Source organism: Mytilus galloprovincialis, chromosome 9 (assembly GCF_965363235.1).
Source record: "Mytilus galloprovincialis chromosome 9, xbMytGall1.hap1.1, whole genome shotgun sequence".
NCBI classification, from domain to species: domain Eukaryota; kingdom Metazoa; phylum Mollusca; class Bivalvia; order Mytilida; family Mytilidae; genus Mytilus; species Mytilus galloprovincialis.
This window is the reverse complement of record NC_134846.1, coordinates 34,338,144-34,362,720: the sequence shown is the minus strand read 5'-3', so window position 1 is coordinate 34,362,720 and position 24,577 is coordinate 34,338,144. Positions and strand designations below refer to the sequence as shown.

The 24,577-nt window shown below is 31.2% G+C and overlaps 1 protein-coding gene across 1 annotated transcript in view; it reads right to left on the bottom strand.

The window, feature by feature from the left end:
- LOC143044871 (proto-oncogene tyrosine-protein kinase receptor Ret-like) overlaps nt 1–24,577 on the bottom strand; it is a 77,517-nt gene that overhangs the window by 38,370 nt on the left and 14,570 nt on the right. The window contains exon 2 of the mRNA XM_076217088.1: nt 2,269–2,442. Coding sequence (XP_076073203.1) covers nt 2,269–2,442 — 174 coding nt within the window. The remainder of the gene's footprint in view (nt 1–2,268; nt 2,443–24,577) is intronic.

Below are 24,577 nucleotides of genomic sequence, written 5' to 3'. Positions count from 1 at the left end.
GTTCTCGTTCACATATGAACATGATATTTGTCACTGGACGTTAAACCCTGATTCGTCAGCATCATCCAATTGGTTCTTTTCTTCTATTACTTAATCATATGTTGTTTACAAATCACTCTAAAGAAGTAAACGGAAGGAGCGAATGCGGCTACATTTGGTTATTTTAAGTTTCAATTCATTTTATGCCGTTTAGTTCCTTTCTACATAAGTGCAGAGGAGAACTACAGTTGTCTATGGTGGCCGGTGAAGTCCAGTTCGCGTTTTTCGCGATTTCGCCTTTCATATTCTACAGGGCGAAAACGCGAAATCGCGAAAAGGCGAAATCGCGAAGTCGAAAACGAGAAATCGCGAAGTCGAAAACGCGAAAACGCGAAGTCGAAAACGAGAAATCGGTTTCGCGTTTTCGCGTTTTCGACTTCGAACTTATCATATAATATGTAAGGCGAAAACGCTAAAGGGCTAAAACGCAAAATGGCATTAACTTGCCACCATAGTTGTCCGCATGTAAACTTCTAGAATTTGTTACCAATATAAGTACATCGCAATCCGTTACTGTTTCAACAGCCATCGGTGTTTCATGTGTGTATTCTTAAACAAGTATTATTTTTCTCTCGTTTTTAGCAATGCATCACTCTCTACTGTCCTTATATATTATTCTATATTCTGCGTTTCCATCCAGATTCTCGTGTATACCATGAGGGTCCGGATTGGGGGAATTGTTTATTTCCGTATTCTTTAAATTGTTATGTCATTTTTTTCTACGTTTTATTTATCTTACTCATTATTCTTTCTTTATTTTTCATATTTTGTCATCCCAATATATTTTACTTACTGATGTTTAGTTACATTACGACGTTTATCTCTGATTTATATACTGGTTACCAATGTAGATGACAAATTTGTGTCATTTATGACAATTAAACAGAATCAACATGATATATGCGATCATTCTTGGATGAAATTAATATTACTTTAATATTACACTTTTTGAAACCATTTTATCAATTTTCAATTTCATGTATTGTTTCCGTATAATTTATGTTATGTTTCATTGCTCATGTGTTGTTTTCGTTTATTTTAGCCGTTCGTCTTGAGCCTACTCATTTGATCCGATAACACCCCATATAGCAATAAAATTATACTTTTATTGCCATTCATAACTCTTAACAGACCAATTAACAGACCGGGTTTTATACATCCGACCCATTAACAGACCAGGTTTTAAATAAAGATTGATTTATGTCACCAAAATACAGATTTTCGTGTAGATTTTTCACACAATGATATCAATATGGTTAACAAACATAATGCCTTTCTTTTTTCGATGTTCAAAATATTGAATGCAAGTAAATTTAACCAATGTGTCATTTTGTGTACATTTTATGTGTGTAAAATGTGTACAAATTCATTGATGAGTAACCCGCCTTTTCATTTTATAGATCGTACATCGAAGCTAGAAAAATAATAATTACACCACTGAATTCAGTACATTGAATTGTTTTGTTAGACATGAATACTTTTTGTGATGAAAATATATTTAGAAAGTTATACAATGAAACATGCTGAACTTTCAATGATTTTCTCGATAACACCTGATTAACAGACTTTAGCCAACCCGATTAACAGACCAACCGCCGATATAGCCGCATACTCAATATAGATTAACCGACCAATCTCTCGGTAATCCGAGTGTCGGCCGTGATTTAAAAGAGATTTTTTGTTTCTTGTCGCCAGAAACTTTATCATCTACCATGTCCACTGTTTATATCAAAATAATGAAGTGATACGGCTACATTTTGTATATGTATTTAACCAAAAACAACAATATCAAAGCTATATAAAAATAGCCAAAAAAAATGGATATAAAAGGTAAATCAAGCAATTAATAATACAAAAAAAAATAGAATTAAATAAACTCATCATAGATACCAGGACTAAATTTAGTTTCGTCCACAAAAGACTCATCAGTGACGCTCGAATCCAAAAAAGTTTAAAAGCCAAATAAAGTACGAAGTTAAGAGCATTGAGGACCAAAATTCCTAAAGCTAAGGTAATCTATGCCTGAGGCAGAAAAGCCTTAGTTTTTCAAAAATTCAAACATATGTAAACAGTAAATTTATAAATACTTATCTAAAGTGCTTCGAATTATATGGTGGACGTATATGTGGCATAAAGTTTTTATTGCTATATGTGTGTTTTCATCTTTTGCTTCCGGTATGTCATTGATAACTTTTTTCTTTTTTTATAGGAATGCATAAACATAATTACCTTGTTTGGCATTAAATGTAGTCACCAAACCATTAGAATTTATGGTGAAAGCATTTCGGGAAACAGTATATTTCAGAGATCCTGGAACACACAGGGAACTGTCTACTAGAACTTGATTGGACACGGAATTACAAAACTTGTATCTGTATTGCTTAAAGTACAAACACTGAGCACCTGCAAATAAACAAGAATAGATACAAATGTGTAACAAGCATCTGTCTGAATTACATGTATGACAAGTATTGAATTCTAATTTACTTCCCGCATTGTAAAACCAGAGCGCAGATATTTCTATGTCAAAAAGAAATCAAGTTCGTGAAGAGGAAGAGGGATTTTGTAGTTGTGTACATTAATGATTCGAAATTTGTGATTAAATAATATGAAATAAATTTAATGGATGTGTACTGTAATTTTATAAAATCGCAAAAATTCAAGATTGTAAATATGTCAAGAAAAATATTTCCCCATCATAACTTGTAAATATTTTTTTTCTTACTTGTGTTAAATTAACTCTCTATGAGCTTTATTTTTAAAATAAATTGTGCGTATTTGCTTTTTAGCATGTATATAAAAATAAATTTGTCACGATTCTACTTTTAAAAAAGTAGTAAGTGTCTTGACAATTTTTTCCTCAGTCTAGGCTACGATTAAGCTTCATCTAAACCTAGTAAGAAGTAAGAACATAATTACAAAAAGTTAACTCGATACTTGTATTTAGATATTAAGTTCAATTTATAAAGCACTTAATTTCGCTAGATCTTAATAATCCAGACAATTAAAGAACAAATAATTTGATCTTTAGGTCAAAAGTCTTTAATAGATAAAAGATGATGTGGTTTGAGTGCCAACATGAATGTAATCATAGCTTTTGTAATGACTCTTGATAGCACATATAAAACCATCAAAGGCATCCAAATCATCATCTGATGAAATATTTATTGTCCTAAACACATTAAAAGATCAATGAATGTTCATCACTAATGATGTACATAGAACGTCTTCTTTCCGAGATGAAGGGAAAAGTATCCTTGAATAACAGTAATTAGCATTGTTTTACTGTATGAAGTTTCATTTCAAAGGATTTAAAAAAAATGATAAAGTTTCTTTAGTATCAGTGAAATGTACAATACAAAAACAAAACTGTTGGTCATACAAAAATAATTAAAAAGGATAAATAGTAGGCGAGTAAAATAAACAACATTAAATTTATCTAAAGGTACAAATAAGGTGGCACTATCAACATGGATTTCATAATGCAGAAACATTGTCCATGATGGGTTTTTTTTTTTTTGCGATTGAGACATTTTGGCCGTTGCTGAGTGTAAATGATATGCATACATATAACAACAGACATGTAAACATGCAACATGAGACACTCATTCGACGCTCCTTGTCTTGCCTTTGGTTTTTTGTGGATTTTGTTTAGAGGGCGGGAAGGGGGTCATGCGTTATTCTCAATTGTGTATTATAATGCTTGAATGTGTTTCATTGGTAGAGTTAGAACTGACCATAATATTTGAATAAAGTCAATTCAAATATTTCGTCCTATACTTTTGGCGGTTGTGTGAAAATAAGATATTGTCATTCGAGGTTCGCTTTTGGTGCAGAAAATTTTCTAACCCTCCTACCCGACAAAACGAATTTTTCTTAAGCTTTTTTTTTTATTAATGTGAATGGTGATGTGTGCAAGAAAAGAATCTCTAATCTGTATATATGCTTACATAATGAAAATAGTATTTTTTGTAGATTGATTCATTTGAGTTTGTTACCTGCAACGGCCTAGGTAGATAGTAACAGATGAACTTTATTTTACATTTTTCTTAAATAAAATTAAAACTTAGCTGCACACTGTCAGACGAGCTCATCATATACAAAGGTGTAAATATATATAGGAAGATGTGGTGTGAGTGCCAATGAGACAACTCTCCATCTAAATAACAATTTATAAAAGTAAACCGTTATAGGTCAATGTACGGCCGTAGAGTTTATTTTGTAAATAATTTATGAATTAGAACATAGTTTGTCTTCTTGATCCTTCTATGATATTTACACATCGGTAAATTACAGTAACATTAGTTTGATTCTACTTAATTGATATAAAATTTATTTTAAAAAAAACACTTAAATGTATTGTGTAATAATACAAAGCATATATTTGTTAAATAATTCATGTTTCCGGTAAAAAAAAATACAAAAATAAAGTAAAACAGTCCATACATTAATACTTATATGAAACATGAATGAAAATCAATTGAATCGCGATAACTAACTTGCAGAGTGAGCATTTTTAAAAGCAGGTAACTAGGTTAATAAAATATTTAATGGAAGCATAAAACATTAGATTCAATCATGAAGTATCTATATAGATCTACCATAACAATGCGTGCATAGACAGCATTATTGCGTCTTTACAACCTGTTGCAGGTTCGTCACGAAGAAAATAGTAGGTTTCTTACACTTTTAATGCATTATTGGAACGTTACCGTACGAACTGAAATCAATGTTTGATTCATGATTGTATATTTCCAAACCACGTGATCATTCTAATTGATCAACAAACCTTTGCAAGGCCAAAGGTATCGTCTGTTGCATTTAGTATTTTTTTTAGCTGACATTAATTAATAGGTAATAAAAGTCAAGTAAACATAAATATCTTTCACTAAACTTTATGCGTCAGAAGCGCTGTCAAATATTTACGTTCATAAAAAACGATCAAATTTGGAAAGTCAAGAATGTATAATTTTACTTATTTCTGCTATTTCTACAGTTCACCTTCCTATAAATGTCACTTTAATTTCATAAATAAAGGCAACAGTTGTATACCGCTGTTCAAAAGTCATAAATCGATTGAGAGAAAACAAATCCGGGTTATTAACTAAAACTGAGAGGAACACATCAACTATAAGAGGAAAACAACGAAACAGCTAAACACTAAAGTGAAAAAAACAACGATAATGCAACTAGTTCTTAAAATTGAGAATGGAAATGGGTCATGTGCCAATGAGACAACAACCCGACCATAGAGCAGACAACAGCAGAAGGTTACCAACAGGTCTTCAATGCAACGAGAAATTCTCGCACCCGGAGGCGTCCTTCAGCTGGCCCCTAAACAAATATATACTGGTTCAGTGATAATGAACACCATACTAAACTCCAAATTGTACACAAGAAACTAAAAGTTAAAATGATACAAGACTAACAAAGGCCAGAGTCTCCTGACTTGGGACAGGCGCAAAAATGCGATGAGTTAAACATGTTTGTGAGATCTCAACCCTCCCCCTATACCTCTAGCCAATGCAGAAAAGTAAACGCATAACAATACGCACATTAAAATTCAGTTCAAGAGAAGTCCGAGTCTGATGTCAGAAGAAGTAACCAAAGAAAATAAACAAAATGACAATAATACATAAATAACATCAGACTACTAGTAGTTAACTGACATGCCAGATCCGGACCTCAATTAAACTGATTGAAAAATTATGTCTTCATCATATGAATATCAGGCACAACCCTCCCCGTGAGGGGTTTAGTATATACCATCATAACATATATGAGAAGCACATAACCCGTGTCATGCCAACAACTAGTTTATTAATGTTTTGTTAAGATGGTAACTTCTATATTATAGTTTTAGCAATAATAACACTATCAAAGTTTTTCTTGTACACGTTTTCATATTCAAAGTATTCGATGGATTTTTGTAGAAATAACCTTCAAAGAAAACTTTGAACACATTGACGGACTTCGTCGGAATAGAATCTCATCCTATATTTTTTGAAACTTGGATAGAGCTCGAAAATAATGATCTAATCACGCCGTAGTTTTTTCTTTGATCAAGTTTTAGATGGAAAACTTTGATAGTTGCAAGAGATGACTTGGACTAAGTTTACTTGATCAAAGAAATATTTGGACCATTTTAAACTAAGTTACAACGGTGGCGCATTATTTTTTAATTATTGGAAAAGTGTAACCCCACCAATTTTAATGATTCCACAGTCATATGAATTCACCCTTAGCAATAGGGATATGTTCAGCTCTTTTTCCCCTGATGTACATGGTATAATTTCAACAACTGAAAAGTGTTCCTATATCAGGGCGAAACCCAGTTGAAATAAAACAAAAGAATCGAAGCTGTTTGTGAGAGAAAGCGATAAATGCTTATTGTAATGTTTACTATAGTAACAAAAAAATAAAAAAGTTAATAGAATGAAATAAAATGACAATTTTTCTTCTCATTTACGAAATGTTTTATATTAAACACACCATTTCCATAAGTTTTCACTTTATCTATTACATAGTTAAGCAGAACAATTAGATATCAAGTCGCAACATGGGTATCTATCAAGTTGGATGTAGAAAATGCATAACCCCCGCAAAAAAATACCACGGACGGAGAACACATCAATCTATGAGTTCAGTAGTTTTCGTTTCTGCCCTTTCATTATACGACTCAAGAAAAAAATCCAAAAAATGGGTAACAATTGTATCGAAAAGAGAAAAAGCGAGTGCACCTTTTTATGTTAGGGCGTGTTTGAGTTGAATATATTGTCATGAAAACGTACAAAGCAAGAATTTGTGATACATGATCTCGCTTCAGATTTTTTATATATCAAAGCTACAGGTCGACTTTATAACATAAAAAAAATCACAGTATTAAAAGATGAAATATATGTGTCAAGTGAAATACCTATCTAATGAATCATAAAAACAGAGTAGGTGTGTTCGAATAGCTATTTTTTTTACTAAAAGTACTTGACGACAGTCTTTCAAGTTGGATGATGAAAATGCATATCTTCGAAAGAAAAAAAAAATTGTGTGTGATAACTAAGGTTGATAGTCTTCAACCACTAAAACAAATCTAGTCTGCCGTTCCACAAAATACTTAATTCGAATTTTCTAATGTTTATGAATTTTCGAAAATTCCACCTGACAACCGATCAGACAATAGTTTTAAGTTGAATCAACGCAGGCAAGATCATTAACTAGTGGATACATTTGTCTTTTAAAATATAAATAAATATAAATAAATATAAGGATTGTAATGGTGCTATGTGGAATAATTTTTCGATTTTCAAAGAGCAAAATTGGCATCGCGTCTTCCCTACAATGGCATCCATTTCTACGATTGTGAAAATGAACTGGCGTAATGGGGAGATAATTTTGACGAAATATCTGACTAATATCATCTAAAGAAAAAGGTTCAATGATGAAAGAGACAACATCGACATTCGGATCATTCAATATATATCAAAAGCTATAGTTTCCATGGAGGTAAAATTTCACAAGGAGTATATGCGAACCAAATATTGTGTAATAAATGTTATGATATCTGTAATTGTATAAGTAGGAAAGGAAAACTGCGATTCAAGCAATCATATTTCTTAGAACGAAATGATCATGTATGTGATGAATTCAATGTTATATATTATTCCTTTGTAACTGATAAGATAAATCATGTACTTTCATTTCTGGAGAGGACTGAAGAACTAATTTGAGAGAAATTGAGACAAACTATCCAATATCTTTCCTTACAATTAATAAATTTTAAAGGAATATGAACAGCATCAGAAGTTTATAATTATATGTATACTTTTGAAATGTAGCACTTGTCACAATAATTGCATGATACATGTATTATTTTAAATGTAATAGTGTAATAACCATAATTGTTTTCCTCTATAACTACTGTCAGCATTGATAACATCACAAAACATCAAAGATAACGTCAGCAAAACGTAAAAACATAAAAAAAAAAAAAAAAGGATAAAAGACCGACAAAAGCGTCCTCAAATAAAGCTTTTACACCGCATTTGTTCAGCCGCTGTTTTTTGGTGGGGTTCGTGTTGCTTAGTATTTAATTCTTTATGTTTTGTTATATGGACTTAACATAAAGTAATTTAATAAAATAGAACAATGTGTTAAAATATTGAATATTCATTATGTGGTTGGAGCTAATAACTCTTTGATAGGTTCTGTGATGGTTTCAAACCAAATTGTTGTTTTCCTTCAAATTTGAAACATAAATGACGGAAGCAAATGATTCATCGATCGTCCAATATCTAGTACATGTATTTCAATGAATCGAAATCTATTGTAAATAAATCTCAAATGCTCAATCTTTCTCGGTTTGCTTTCAAAAATCTCAGTTATAATTATCATGATAACTTAACTGTCGCACCATTTAAATTATAACAATGAAAGACATTCTGATAACCTAAACACTAGTCTAGTTCATTTTTGAATTTCCATGTGATAATATTTGCGTTTGTCCCCTTAAGGGATCAGATGTTTTATTGGATGCTTTTTTCTATACGGAATTAGATTGACATGTTCCATGCGATGTCTCTATTTTTACCAGATGTTCCTGACAACCATGCAATAATGTAATTGAAATTTATCGGAAATAATATGTTGTAAGTTGCTGTACAACGGCATATAGAAAGTGACAAGGGTAAATTAACAGATAATTTAATGCCGATTTAGACCAATTCATAAAACAGGTTTATTGATCTTAAGGGGATACATGAACATAACCATTGATTGAATTGTGTCTAGTTCAGCCACCTACAAAAGGAATTCCGCAAAAGATATAAGACAGAATGGGTGAAAAATCACAGTTATATGTATGTCAGACAAGTTATATGTCAAAAAAACCAATTACAAAATCGTTGTGGTATGTATTTTTGAGACAACTAAACATGACCTGTTCAGAGAACAACTATTGATTTTATATTAAGCGATGACGTAATGATAGAATGAAAGGGGTGGAGTATAGTCTTGCTCCACTTCCAACTCTTAGATGATTTTGCAACTCTTGTCCCTTTGTCAATCCTATGTCCCTGGTCTGTATATTAACATCAAGTTTTTATTTATTTAGATATTTCAGGGTTTGCGAAATGTAAAAAGAGTACCTTAGAAATACGTACATCCTTTGAAGGTCTCTTAATTTGGACTCTTTTGTAATGTCTGAGGAGTTCAAGAACAAGAATCACAATTTCTCATTTGAATTTTAGCCAGCCACATAACAAAACGATAGTGATGTTCTTGCATAAAAATAGTTTAATTGAATTTATCAATTATATATTGGCGTATTTTTTTTCCATTCCACCTATATACATGTGTACTGGGTATGTCTAAATAGGTTGAAGGTTTAAATGGAAAGTTTGACCTTGTTTATATACAATAAAAAGGTAATATAGACAAGTCTGTAAACTAGGTCGAATGTCTTTTTTTTCAATTACAATGAAACACTGTTCATTTACAAATAAATAATTGTTTAACCTAGTCCCAAATCGATATTTGTTTTTTAACTAGCATATTTAAAACACCCATTAAACTAGAAATTCAAAAAGCATTCACTATAACACAACATCCATAGGGATTCTTACACTTGACAATGCAACAGACGCAATTATTCAATTAAACCATTTCATCCCTTTAAATTGAGTCTAATTACGCCTCAATCAGTTCAATTAGGTGGACTTAAAAAATATATATAAGTTTGAAATTAAGGAATGCGTGATATGTAGTTTCTGTTCCCAAGTCGCGCGTTTCGTTTACAATAGATTAATAAGTGATTGATGCTTGAAAATTAAATGTTTTAGTGATATTAACTTTTGCATGACATTGTTTAATTAGTTCGATGTTTCGCTGAATGTTAGACTATGACATGTCTGAAATTTAATTTGAAGTTTGAATTGAAGCTTTTTGAAATAGAATGACTCGGTTAAATACAAAAATAAGCTAATATAGATATGTCTGCATGCAAACTTGTGCGAAACTCTGATGTAAAGTACATTTAAACAAGAATCTAATGAGTAGCGAAACGATTTTCTGATCTAATTTTACAGTTCGATACTACAGTACATGTTAAGTACGGGTCTTTCTTGAGCGTTCTTTTTTTGTGATATATTGCTGGTAATGTGTATGATGCGTAAACACAAATACCAGGGATAGTGGGGACAAATGCACTATGATAGCAAAAAGGGAACGTTAATCCTAATGTATCTGTTGCTCTGCTTATACATGTAAGCAACCTATATATGATATTGAAATAGTTTTCTTATTAGCTCATAAAATGGAAAAATTGTACGTTTCCAATAAAAATACTAAATGTGGATAATTTCCCGTTCTGTAATTGAAGCTAGTGCCCTATATTCAATGTATTCCGATGCTGAAAGAATGGACCGTTAAAAAAAGAGAGTAGCAAGACGCAATATGGCTTTTATTGGTGTACTCATCACACTGGTTCTGGTGAATTGTTATTGAAATTTGCATATAACGATCAAATTTTAGGTCTATTTAGCTATAATATCACTTTTCAATTTTCATTTTTCTCCTTATTATTTCCCCTTCGCTTTTGTAAAATGTACATGTCAATTTTGCGTAACTGATTTAGACTGACTTTATCTGATTCTAGTGGTTCATGGGTAGAAAAGAATTCTAGTGGTACATGGGTAGAAAAGAAAAAAAACTTTGTTATTCTTTCAATCTCTCCCTCGCTCTTTCGTGTTGTGTTGTGTTAATACGCATATACATATATTAGACATGTTCAGTGATCAAAAGTAATACAAAGATAACGCTTTAAGTAAAAATCCATTATTACTTTTTAAGTTGATTATTTTATATTAGATATAAGTGCACATGCACTATACAACATAAAAGCAAAACAAAAACAAAAAAAACAAAAACAAAAACAAAAGCAGAAACAAAAACAAAAACAAAAACGGAAGAAAAGTTTTAGGCCATTAGCAATTTCTTAATTTCTTGAAAGCCATAGAAGTTTAACTATATAAAATTATATAATCATGTGGTTATTAACTAAATGCACTATAGGAAGCAACATTGTCTTCGTGCTTTCAGAGAGTTGTTGGAAATTGCGGTTTGGTGTAAAATAAGTAACAAGATATTTGAAACGACAAGTTCGACGGTTGTTGCTAAAAATTGCATTTCAAAATTAAATTTAGAACGTTCATTTCAGCAGATAGAATGCAAAATACTTTGTTCACAGATATGAAGATAACTTTATTTGGAATTTTTATAGCATGCAATAAGGGCGTTGCCCAGGAAAAGACAATTTTCGATGATCTGATATAAAAAAGCACAATTTTCTAGGTTGTCGCATGTGAAGCAAATAGTTATCATAGGTACCAGGATTATAATTCAGATCCTGGTACCTATGAAAGACTGTGTTCCCTTCCGGAGCATCTGGGACCCTCCTGGTTATTTTGGTGAGGTTTGTGTTGCTCGGTCTTTATTTTTCTTATTGTATTATCATGTGTTATAATGTCTAATTGTTGTCGGTTTTTTTTCCATTTCGCAATGGTAAGTGCATTGTCGGTTGGTTTTCAACTTATGAGTTGGAATATTCCTTTTGGTATATATTACCTCCTTTTTTGGTATATTTTGAAACATTTTTAGAAACTTTATAATCAAAAATCTGTGCGTTTTCAAATGACTTCAGTCGACAGGTTCAACGTAAAACCTTTCCGAGGTGAGAGACACATACAGAGTCGATATTTCTGTTTACTTCAACCCTGTCACTGTCTTAGCTAGACTAGAAATAACACTGAATGTACCAACAACTCTGTATAAGCGTAATATATTCAGAAAAAAAGAAAATAAACAAGGCCACGTTATCAATGCAAGGTATGTTTACTTCTTATGTCAAATGTCTACTGAAGCCAATGGAATTATACAGAAAATATTCCAAAAATGCATGTAATACATTTGTAAATGTACAGGAATGTGAAATTATCGTAAGTATGAAGTAGAAGTACGACCTATCATATAATTCTACACATTTCTTTTCGGAGTCGATATAACTTTTTACTTCTTACTTTCTACCCCCGTTCTTTCATTTTCCTGTCTCAGATAGATTTGAATTAAGACTGTATGTATGAACAATTCTGTCAACATTTAGTACGCTCAGACGGAAGAAAAACAATGCCACGTTATTAATTCAAAGTGTGTTTACTTCTTAGGTCAAATGACTAATGGAGCAAATGGAATTATACAGCAAATATTCCAAAAATGCATGTAATAACTGTACAGGAATGTGAAATTATCTTATGTATGAAGTAGAAGTACAACCTGTCATATATACACATTTGTTCGGAGTCGATATTACTTTTTACTTCACCCCTTCCCTCTTTCACCCCATTTTCAAGTTTGATTTAAATGAAGACTTGTATGTATGAACACTTCTGTCAACATTCAGTACGCTCAGATGGAAGAAAATAAACAATGCCTTGTTATTACACTACTAAAGTCAATTGACTGCCGAAGCAAATGAAATTATACAGCAAAATATTCCAAGAATGCATGTAATAAATGTACAGGAATGTGAAATTATCGTAAGTATGAAGTATAAGTACAACCTGTCATATTGTAGAATATAAATCCCTTTCAGTGCTGTTAAATACTTTTCATTTAGTATGAAATGAACTAGTGGAATGCCAATCAATATCATCACATCAATATGAATTATTCTTTACTTTTTTTATCAACACTATTTCTGTCTGCTGAATCAACAACTTACATAGAAATGGAACGGATACAGGTTTTTTCCTTTCTAATTATCCTAGATTTAACTTTTTTTATTGATCATTGGCCAAAGACAAAGCAGTTTATTGCAGGCATCTTGTTGTACTAGTATTTAAAAAGATTAAAAAAAAATAATTACAAAGAGGACCGTATATATGGTTTTCAGTTGTTAAATGATAAATCTACGTTATTTGGAGTTTAATTTGTTTAGTTTTCGCATTGGTACATGTAATCGTGACATGATATCTTCTTGTATTTAGATCAGATGTTATCAAGAAGAGAGTGGTAATTTTGAAATTTAAGATTTGTCAATTACATGTAGACTGTAGTCTTATTCCTGCTTATAATATCTCTTTTTTCGAGCGGTTAACTGTATAACGAATATATCAATCGAATGATAAGTATTACAGTTGTATTTTACTGTTTTTAAAAAAGTATAAAGCAAACAAAAAGTACACATTATTTTTCAAAAAGATTAAAAGACAATAGTAAAGAGGTGGCGACCGTTCATATAAAAATAAGATGTGGTATGATTGCCAATGAGACAACTCTCCACAAGAGACCAACAAAAAAGAAAAATAAAACAAACTCAAAAAGTAAAATCACAAAAATACTGAACTCCGAGGAAATTCAAAACGCAAAGTCCCTAATCAAATGGCAAAATCAAAAGCTCAAACATATCAAACGAATGGATAACAAGTGTCATATATAACGAATGCATCTTAAACGAATTCAATTCTTATAGAACCAGGTACCGATCGAGTATCTGTATCGGAGATAAAAGTCTGTAAACGCTGCTAAATCAATATTATATTTCAAATATCCGAGAGCGCTCTTCAGATAATATGGATGTTTACTGTTGGAGGAGCGACTAAGGGCAACCACCTATCCAAAAATCAACCAATCGATAAATACTGTTGCTGATCGTGACATTTCCTACTACATTTAGCTACGACACGCGTGACATATGAGATCCATTTAAGGCCTTGAATTGCTACGCCTTCGACACAAATGGTCCCACACAGAATTTACTATATTTTGTCAATTATTAAAATTTCCGTCCGGTTTTATGATATGTGGTTGACCACAATATATTACTTTCATATCTAGATAGATATGTGAACGGATCGGTTTCAGAAATTCAATGTCCGCCCTAGTAAATTACAATGCACTGTTTCGCCGTCCTCCTACTTGTAATTGTAAACATATCGATTTTAAAAAATCCATATTTCTGGCTATATTTAAACATAATTAATGTTTAAAGTCCAGCTGCAAGTATTACAAAGAATCTGCCATTGAACTTAGAGATTCTACATATTTGTTTATGCGTTATTTAATACATATTGTCCTATAATATTTAGTTAATCTATTATAAATGGCAAGGGATTTTACCTTGAACTTTTATACTATAGCAAATCCATTGTATTACATTTTAGTAATCTAACTTTTTTACAATTAGAGAAACAGCTGCAGTTCGTTGAACTTTGGCTTTAAGTAGTAGTTACGTTAAATGTTAAAGTTTATTTCATGTCAATGAAAGAATTTTTTATTGGAAATAAGACGTCTGAATGATGTTTTCTACATATTACGAAATTTAATTTGATTTCATTGCTTTTTAAAAACACATTAGAAAATATTTGACTCTAATGAGTAATACTCTTGTCAGATGTTCATGTCTTCGTTTGAGACCACAAGTGCCTGAGATAATAACATGTCACGAAGACTTGATGTCTATATGCACCTTCCCATTCACAAAACTAATCTAATTTTGACTTACTAGAATGACATGTTCTATAAAATCAGAAGCAGCGCAGTGTTATGGTAATTGTTTTTGTGCTTCGTATCGATATACTGAGTTAAACTATTTGCAGCTGATTTTACAGATTTTCTCACAGTTTCAGTATAGGGCAGGGAGCTACATTGTAAGAGCTGACAAACATATCGATATCCCTCACATTCTTTATGTGCCTGCCCCATGTGACGAATCAGTAATGCAGGGGGTTGAGTCAGGGCCGTAACTAGCCCCTTTTAATACTGAGGCAAAATATATCCGCCGAGCGTAGCGAGGCGAAAAATTTTTGGCGAGGGGTCTGGGGGCCGCTTAAAGTTTTAGGGAAATTCAAAACATTAAAAGACCGATATGTAGGATAAAGCAAAAATCGTAATTCTCATAATCATTAATACTGGATCTGTCTGTCTGTCTGTTCTTGTCTTGTATTGTGCTGACTTGAGAGATTTTTTATGACTAGATTTAATAAAAATATAGTGACAGTCATTAGTGCAGTAATATACGTTAAATACCAGTACTGCTCAAGTCGACACTAGGGACCATATCATGACCTTGTTTTACGGTATTTATGATTCTTTCATTATTGAAGACCCTCCAGCAACTATCAAGATGAAGAACAGGAATAAAAACTTTGACCATTGATCATTTGTATTTTTTCTATACATTGACATTGTGTGCGATTAGCTGATAGCGATATGTTCTGTTAAAGGGTCTGAACACGACTTAATGCAAATTTAACCCTTGAATGTAAAAGGTCATATGGCAAAGACATTGATGTTTTTTTCAACAAATGATTTGATACCGGGAAATTGGTGGTCTTACTTTAATTTAAACCATGTCAGCTATCTAGTTTTATCCACAGGCGCTTGGGTATATGATACAGTTATATTTTTTTTTTTATTTTTTTGTTGATTAAGATATTCAATTTTCTATATTTATAATACATATCTATCACTTCTGAGCATATCTCACCTACAGAAAATACCTAATTTTGCAATCCATATTAAGAAAAATTGGGTATGGTTTTATATACAAGAAAGGCAGTTTCGTATTCTTTGATATCAAGTTCAATTCTCCATGCAGAAACGACCACTTTTTTCTGTGTTCAGTAGCATCGCATATTTTCGTTGGACATGCAACATTACACAGTGTGACACGTTTACAAATGAAAATCAACACTCAGACTAGTCATTAAGTAGGACAATAAATGAACAAAAGACAAACCCGGGACACAAAAGTACAAACAAAAGACCATCAAATCTGGAAATCAAAAGTAAAATAGAAACATGGATTACGAAAAATATGTAGGGGCGACATCAGAGAGTGAAGAGAACTTGCTTCTTGCAAGACACTTTCAGTGAAAACAATTTGATATGAAGACAACCATATGAAGACAACTTTTTGTTTTATATTTTATTTTTTTTTTAAATTTAAAACATGAGGCATTTGCCTCATTTGCCTCAATGTAGTTACGGCCCTGGGTTGAGTTGAGGTACAAATTTGAATTAAAGTATGCTGGAAGAACCAGTTGGTTGAGCGCGTTACCTGTGTTTCTGTTCTTTTCAGAACTCTACGACTCATGTTTATGTTAACATGGTAAATCCTTGATAGTTTTTGTTCAATTTATTTTGTTACAGGCTTTATATACTAAACACGATTCCGAGCTTGACATAATAAAGACACCTGTCCATTAATGAAAACTGTTCGTTGTCCTCTAGATGTCTTTTGATTGTTTTAATGTTGCGTTGCTGTATTATTGGTGCAAACCAACATCTTCTTTTATTGCTATTTATAATTTTATTTTACATGCAGAGGTTCATTGTACTAATTAATGGTTTAAATAACGATTCGTTAATGAATCTGTTCTCATATACAAATAAAACTAAAATAATGTGGTATGAATGCCAATGAGATATCTTTCCACCAGAGTTCAAATGAAGTGAATGTAAGCAATAACATCCCTATTTTGCAGATAAATAAAGCTGTGATTTCAAATTCTAATAATTACATGATGCAAGTGTTAGCTTGTAACACAGGTTGTAAACACTTTCAGTCAGAAATACTTCAATTTTATACATATAAACATACTGGAAAATGTCATTTGCATTGATGTCGAGTGTCCCTGATTTCCAATTGAGACATCAAATGCACCAAAGAAATTGTTAAATGGACCATGGAGTAAACAACAATCAACGCATGCGCTGCCTAAAGCTGCTACTGAGACTTCAATAGTTATCAATAACGTTTGATCAAAACACAAAATCAGCTAAGGTATTATGACTGAAATGTCTCAAGTCTTTTCTTATGGAAATACACAAAAACGTTTCTAGAAATATTCAGTTATACAGGATGGTCGTGGATAATATTTACAACGGCTATTTTTGAAAACAAGGCTATATGTGTACGTGAATATTTTTTCATACAGCTTAAATCTATTCTCTTTTTTTGTTAAACTATATTTCTTTCTCATTTGTTGTTGTTGTTTTTCCTATTTATATCCTTGTCATTTTAGTCAAATGCTGTATGAGTATTGCCGGATCTTTTCTTATAATCTTACAAATTATCGAAGTGACAGAACTGTAATGGAATTTCATGCTCTTCCCAAGAGGTTAAGTGTCGCAAAACATATTCAAACATATCATATCTCATAGAAAATTTGGTAGTTGCATGGAAAGTGTTATCCTATCCAGTACTATAGACAATACACATAACATGTCATTATATATAAGAAAATAACCATCACTGGAAGTTAACCAATCAAATTGTTCACCTTTTTTTTTTATCTGTGTACAAGCTTTAGTAACTATGTAACATAAGGATTTTAAAATATTCTATAGAAACACGAAATAAAGTATTAATAGTGCTTTGAAACACCCAAGATATATGTTTATGACCCAGACATTTTTACTGCAATGAATTGTAGGATTAATTTCCTACAACTGTCAAATTTAAGCGAATATTATTTTCGACCCCTTTTCATATACTACCGGATGTGACGTACTGTAATTTGGTGGTATTACACCTACTGATGACTAATTGTTATCTATTTTCGAAGTATTGATAACATAGATCTCTCCGTATGCTACTTTCATGGGATACGATATACGATTTACCACTTAAAACATATACTTCCTGTTCGCATGCTTCGTTTCCTGAATATTAATCGTTATACATTATTCATTGAGTTGTGTACATACAAAATGTACTCGAACTACTCCTCAAAATTTTCTAATTGTAAATATTAGCTGTTTATTCTAGCTTGTAAAACTTAATGTGTAAATTCTCACTTATATGTATATACAATTAGTAAAACAAATATCAATTATATTCTAATTTGAAAATCTATTTAATTATATATGTTAATATTATACGATCGAAAAGCCAATATCTAATAGGTCACTTTCGGATTATTTAAAATCGGAAAAATACGTAAAATGGAGAAATCAATTATTATAGAAAAAAATGGCGCTTTTGGTCCTTTATTTTCGTGATTCTCAAGTTTTATTGACATGTATCGTTAATAATCATAACACAATAGCATTGAGCCAAACCCTAACTGTCATGTTCACTGTTGCTACATTTTATATGCGGGTATATCGGCGGGTTTCAAATATCATTTTAGATAAGGCTGCTACTCATATTCAGTTTTCGTTAAAAGCCGTTTCCAAGTGTGAATTTTAGTTAAAATATATCTACCCCACAGATAAATATCGTATCTGAAGTCTAGTTGGTTTATGGATATTTCAAATATTGCGCACGCGTGGGGTGGGTAGTTATTCTTAGCAAACATGATAAAATAATTAAGAAGCCATATCGATTTGGAATCATATTTCAGGTGTTTTATGTTTGTGGTGACATTTCAAAAGAAACGTTATCAGGACTTATTTGATAGTTTTGTAATAATTACCGATTTCTGTTAAATGTCAGACGAATCATAAGTATGTTAAGGGTAAACATCAGGGTTCTTCTTGTACATGCATTAAAGTAATGTCAAAACTCACGGCTTCATGTTAGACAGATATAAATTTCGCTGAGGGCAGCATTATATTTTGAGATATAATGATGTAGAAATACTATTAATATTGTACCATTTATGGCATTCGATGTTTTAATTGGAAAATAATATTCCCGTATATCAACATTTTCTAGATAAATATAAAATAATTCGTTATCACTAAAACAATTCAGAAACATAAATGTCTAGCAACTCAATAATATAAACATTGCTATCTAAAGCAGAAAAGCCGTCGACATCATCCACAGACTGGAAACAGCAGATTGTAATACAGTAAAATGGCGACTAAACCACGTGGCTAAACAATACGGGCGCTTGATTAAGCCAAACATTAAAATTAGTAGAAAAACAAACTGATGCAAATCATTTAAATTGGATGAAATAATAAAAGGAATGCGTTTAGAAATTGTTGGTATCAATCGTTGATACTATAATCATACTGTTTGGAAATGGTTTCAATTATTCCAATGTTTAACTTTTTTGGAAATGGTTTCAATTATTCCGAGATGTAACCTTGTATAGAAATGGTTTCAATTATTCCAAGTTTTACCCTTGTTTAGAAATGATTTCATTATTCCAAGTTTTAACCTTGTTTAGACATGGCTTCAATTATTTTATATTTTAATGTTGTATTGATATGGTTTCAATAATTCCCTGTTTTAACCTTTATTAGAAAAGGTTTCAATCATTCCAGGTTTTAACCTTGTTTAGAAATGGCTTCAATTATTCCATGTTTAAATCTTGTTTAGAAATGGTTTCAATTATTCCAGGTTTGAATCTTGTTTAGAAATGGTTTCAATTATTCCATGTTTAAATCTTGTTTAGAAATGGTTTCAATTATTCCATGTTTAAATCTTGTTTAGGTATGGTTTCATTTATTCCATGTTTAAATCTTGTTTAGAAATGGTTTCAATTATTCCATGTTTAAATCTGGTTTAGAAATGGTTTCAATTATTCCATGTTTAAATCTGGTTTAGAAATGGTTTCAATTATTCCATGTTTAAATCTTGTTTAGAAATGGTTTCAATTATTCCATGTTTAAATCTTGTTTAGAAATGGTTTCAATTATTCCAAGTTTTAACCTTGTTTAGAAATGGTTTCAATTATTCCATGTTTAAATCTTGTTTAGAAATGGTTTCAATTATTCCAAGTTTTAACCTTGTTTAGAAATGGTTTCAATTATTCCATGTTTAAATCTTGTTTAGAAATGGTTTTGATTATTCCAGGTTTTATCCTTGTTTAGAAATGGTTTCAATTATTCCATGTTTAAATCTGGTTTAGAAATGGTTTCCATTATTCCATGTTTAAATCTGGTTTAGAAATGGTTTCAATTATTCCATGTTTAAATCTTGTTTAGAAATGGTTTCAATTATTCCAAGTTTAAATTATTTTTAGAAATGGTTTCAATTATTCCAAGTTTTAACCTGTTTAGAAATGGTTTCAATTATTCCATGTTTAAATCTTGTTTAGAAATGGTTTTGATTATTCCAGGTTTTATCCTTGTTTAAAATGGTTTTGATTATTCCAGGTTTTATCCTTGTTTAGAAATGGTTTCAATTATTCCATGTTTAAATCTTGTTTAGAAATGGTTTCAATTATTCCAAGTTTTAACCTTGTTTAGAAATGGTTTCAATTATTCCATGTTTAAATCTTGTGTAGAAATGGTTTCAATTATTCCAAGTTTTAACCTTGTTTAGAAATGGTTTCAATTATTCCATGTTTAAATCTTGTTTAGTAATGTTAACAATTATTCCATGTTTAAATCTTGTTTAGAAATGGTTTCAATTATTCCAAGTTTTAACCTTGTTTAGTAATGTTAACAATTATTCCATGTTTAAATCTTGTTTAGAAATGGTTTCAATTATTCCAAGTTTTAACCTTGTTTAGAAATGGTTTCAATTATTCCATGTTTAAATCTTGTTTAGAAATGGTTTTAATTATTCCAAGTTTTAACCTTGATTAGAAATGGTTTCAGATATTCCAAGATTTAATCTTGTTTCGGTATGGTTTCAATTATTCCATGTTTTATCCTTGTTATATAGTTTCAATTATTCCATGTTTTAACCTTGTTATATATAGTTTCAATTATTTCAAGTTTTAACCTTTTTTTGAAGGAAAAGGTTTCAATCATTTAAACCTTGGTCTCTTTATAAGAGTGTGTCAGAAGTACAAAGTTAAAGACTATAGAAATATAAAAATGTCAACAATTTAAATAATTTTTGAATCAGACCACAGTTTTGTAGATATCGACATAATCAGCCTAACACCAGAATCGACTATAAATTTCTTAGCATTCACATATGGTACTGCATTTTGCGTCAAGATCTCTTATCTGTACAAATAAAAGAAAATGGACAGGTGGAGATAAAAACAATTAGCAGACGGAAACAGCAATCTAATTCACGAAACATGCTGGAAAAATATGGGTTCATTATTTGTGGAGAACCAATTTTTCTTCATTTTTTTGGTTAATTGCAAACCAAGAAATTAAGAATTCTATAAAGAATAAACATAACACTTGAGTTTTAGTTGTGAAAACAGAAAATAAAATTGAGAATGGGAATGTGGAATGTGTCAAAAAGACAGCAACACGATCAACGAGCAGAAAACAACAGAAGGCTACAAATAGGTCTTCAATACAGCGAGAAATTCCCGGCCAAGAGCGAGATTCAGTTGGCCTCTAAACAAAGATGTGTAGTAGTTCAGTGATAATGGACGTAATACTCAACTCCGTAATATATAAATGAACAAAATTGAAAATTATACAAGACTGAAAAAGGTCAGAGGCTCCTGGCTTGGGACAGCCTATTTGTATTGTTTATCAATGACAAAAAATCATCCAAGCATAGGGTTAAAGCAATTGATCAACAAACTTTTAGAGAACATTATTAGTTACATAGTGTGCTAGTGACCTAATACGGTATATATGGGGTCAGTAAATTCCATATGGGGTGAGAGCGAACGAATTTATCTTACCGACTATCTTAACGTGTAAAATTTAGACTAGTGACCTATCAAAATAAGCAATAACATGATTAAGAAACTACTTCCATTGATCCTACAAAAACAGATGCCAACAATGACAACTTGTTAGATTTAAATGTGTTTAAGAATTTATTTCAATCTTAATCATCAATTTCTTTGTCTGTTGAAACCTTAGATTTTTTCTCAGTACTGTTTTGTTTTTTTAAAGGGACGTAACACCACTACTAACCGTGTATGAAATAAGCCCCGCCTCCCTACTACCTTATATGGAATATAAAGGGACGTAACTCCACTACTAACCGTGTATTGAATAAGCCCCGCCTCCCTACAAACCTAATATTAAATATACACGGTTTCCACGAGGACGGTTTTAACCAATCACATTCCTAGAAATATATAGGAGGTAAGATAAATCTTAATATCATCAGCATCATAAAGCGTTCTCGTCATGCTAGTTTGTCTTTCGCAAACACATTGTTTTATGTTGAGCATTACATTTGCAATTAAATCAGATCTAGATAGGATTTATTTGCATGGCTACATGTACATGCAATTTTGAGAATAAAAAGCAGCATCAAAATAGCAAAACATTAACAGGGACGATATATTTTTTTTTTTGTCATTGAATCAACTCAATTTTAAAAAACACCATTCTCCTTCATGTATATCTTTTTCTGAGAAAAAGTTAGTCTGGTCATGAAAATTAGGAAACATTAGATTAAGTTTTTACTGATGGCCAATACATTCTGCCCTCAGAACCTTTTAATTCATTATCTTGTCAGTTTTAACGAAGGCAGTTAATTATTGTCCATCAAAAAAGAGCAAATAAATACGTTACGTATCAGACAGGCAGACTGGGATAATTTCAACAACATTTGAAGGTCGTTAGTATCAGAACTTATTCAAGTTCATAAGTATCAGAACTTATTCAAGGTCATAAGTATCGGGACGTATTCAAGGTCATCACATTCAATGACTATTTTTTTAATAAAATTAAAACAAGGGTCTTGTAATAGTCTAGAAGAAATATTAAAAAAAAAATTCATAACACGCTTTAGAAGTTCTAGTAACCTTATAAGAACTAAATCAACCATTTCTAATGTTACGACTGGCTGTAATTTATACATTTCAAAAGATTGCGATTCAGTCATGCGGGCATTGAAAATAAGAGTATGATTCTGATTGAAATTAATTCGTATGATAAGTATCCTAGATTACAACCTTCACCAGGCAATCTTGATACGGAAAAATTGTGAATCCACGTGTTAAAAAACTTTAGGATGGATCTAAACCACGAAAACACGAACAGAAATATCAAAACTATGCCAGACATCACTGGAAGAGTTACAAACATACAATACTGCATTACATCTGTATATCCTTTAAAGTACACTGTTTAAGCCACTCCATGAAGTTCATAGAAACCATGTATCTCAATATTATATTAAAAAATTATAAAATATACAGGTATTTTATCTATAATATATGAAAACTAGTAAAAAAAAAGTCCCATGTACCAGCGATGTCTAGATTTATGCATAGTTTACTCATAAGAGGTCCTAATGTCCAAATTACTGATATTTTCCGATGTAGATTTTCCGAAACATATCAATATTTTACCACCTCATTCTTTTTTTATTTTCTCTTTTTTAGCCTATTTTCTCCATTTTCTCTCTTTTTTTTTTTCCTTTATTATTTTGCCAATCATTAAACTCTGCTCTGCTAAACCCATCCAGACCCCCCCCACCAATAGTAGAGTCTCAATGGTACTGTTGCTCTATCCCTTTCTATTCAAATGTTTGAACATGGCTATTGGGACAATATCAGCCAATCAAATTGCGAGAAATTACTCTAAATCAGGATAATTGAATTTGCATTGACGCTCATTTGAATGTAAATAATCTACTTGAAATAGACAAACATGCTAATATATAGATACAGTTTCCTTATAAGCATCTTCTATGTCTGTTCTGCTGTAATATACGTCAAACAGCAGGCATATTTATGTCTGAATTTCCTCCAATTCTAAAGAGTACATTGGCATACAAATTTAGTAGTTGCCTTATGTACCAATTATTGTCTTCGAGTAGACCTCGTTAGTTTTAAGCCAATTTTCACTCATTGACAATTTTCATGTTTTGAGGAATAAAATTGGATTAAAGTATATGAAACAGTTTGGAAAAAAATAGAAACGGAAAAAGGACAAGTATCTTACATATATATAAAAAAAAAAAGAATGTAGGACGTAATAAACGAGAATAAAGTCTAGTCTTGTGAATGTCACAGCTTTTAACGAGTTATTTAATATCGCAATTAAGAAAATGATGAGCTAGCACTTTATTCTGACAATTTTAATTCTGAAAATGAATCTCGCAATATCATTTAATGAAAAAAAAAAAAATAGAATTTTAAAAGAATCGCAGTTACATATTCAAAACGCATTTAGTTATTTCTGTGTCCATTTTTATCTTTCGATAAATTATTTGGCCATCCATACTTTTTTACGAAGCATGATGATCTTTTGGGGTTTTGGGTTTGTTACGTTTGGTTTGATTTCTTTTAATCGTATACTCAATATCCCTATATTGATCTCTATTTTCTCAAACCTACAAACCCCCTATTGTGACCTCTTACGCACCGTTTCTTTCCTTTTCTTGATGTGTGTGATCTTCGAGAGCATATGGTATTATAATGTTAAATTCTCACTACCGTTAAATATGAAATATGTAAGGTATTTACTTAATTCTTGTGTTTACGAGTAAATATCAATAATTTAATAAAGCATACAGTATTCAATTAAATAAAATGACAATACTTTGTTAAACTAACACTGCTTAATGCTTAATCGATGAAATATCTTCCCGTAAGGTTATAAAAATGAATAATATACCATTGTATATTGACTGTATTGAGCTTTTCATCTTTTCTTTTTCCACTTAATGATTTCTTTCATTAAAACCGTAGAAAATTGGTGT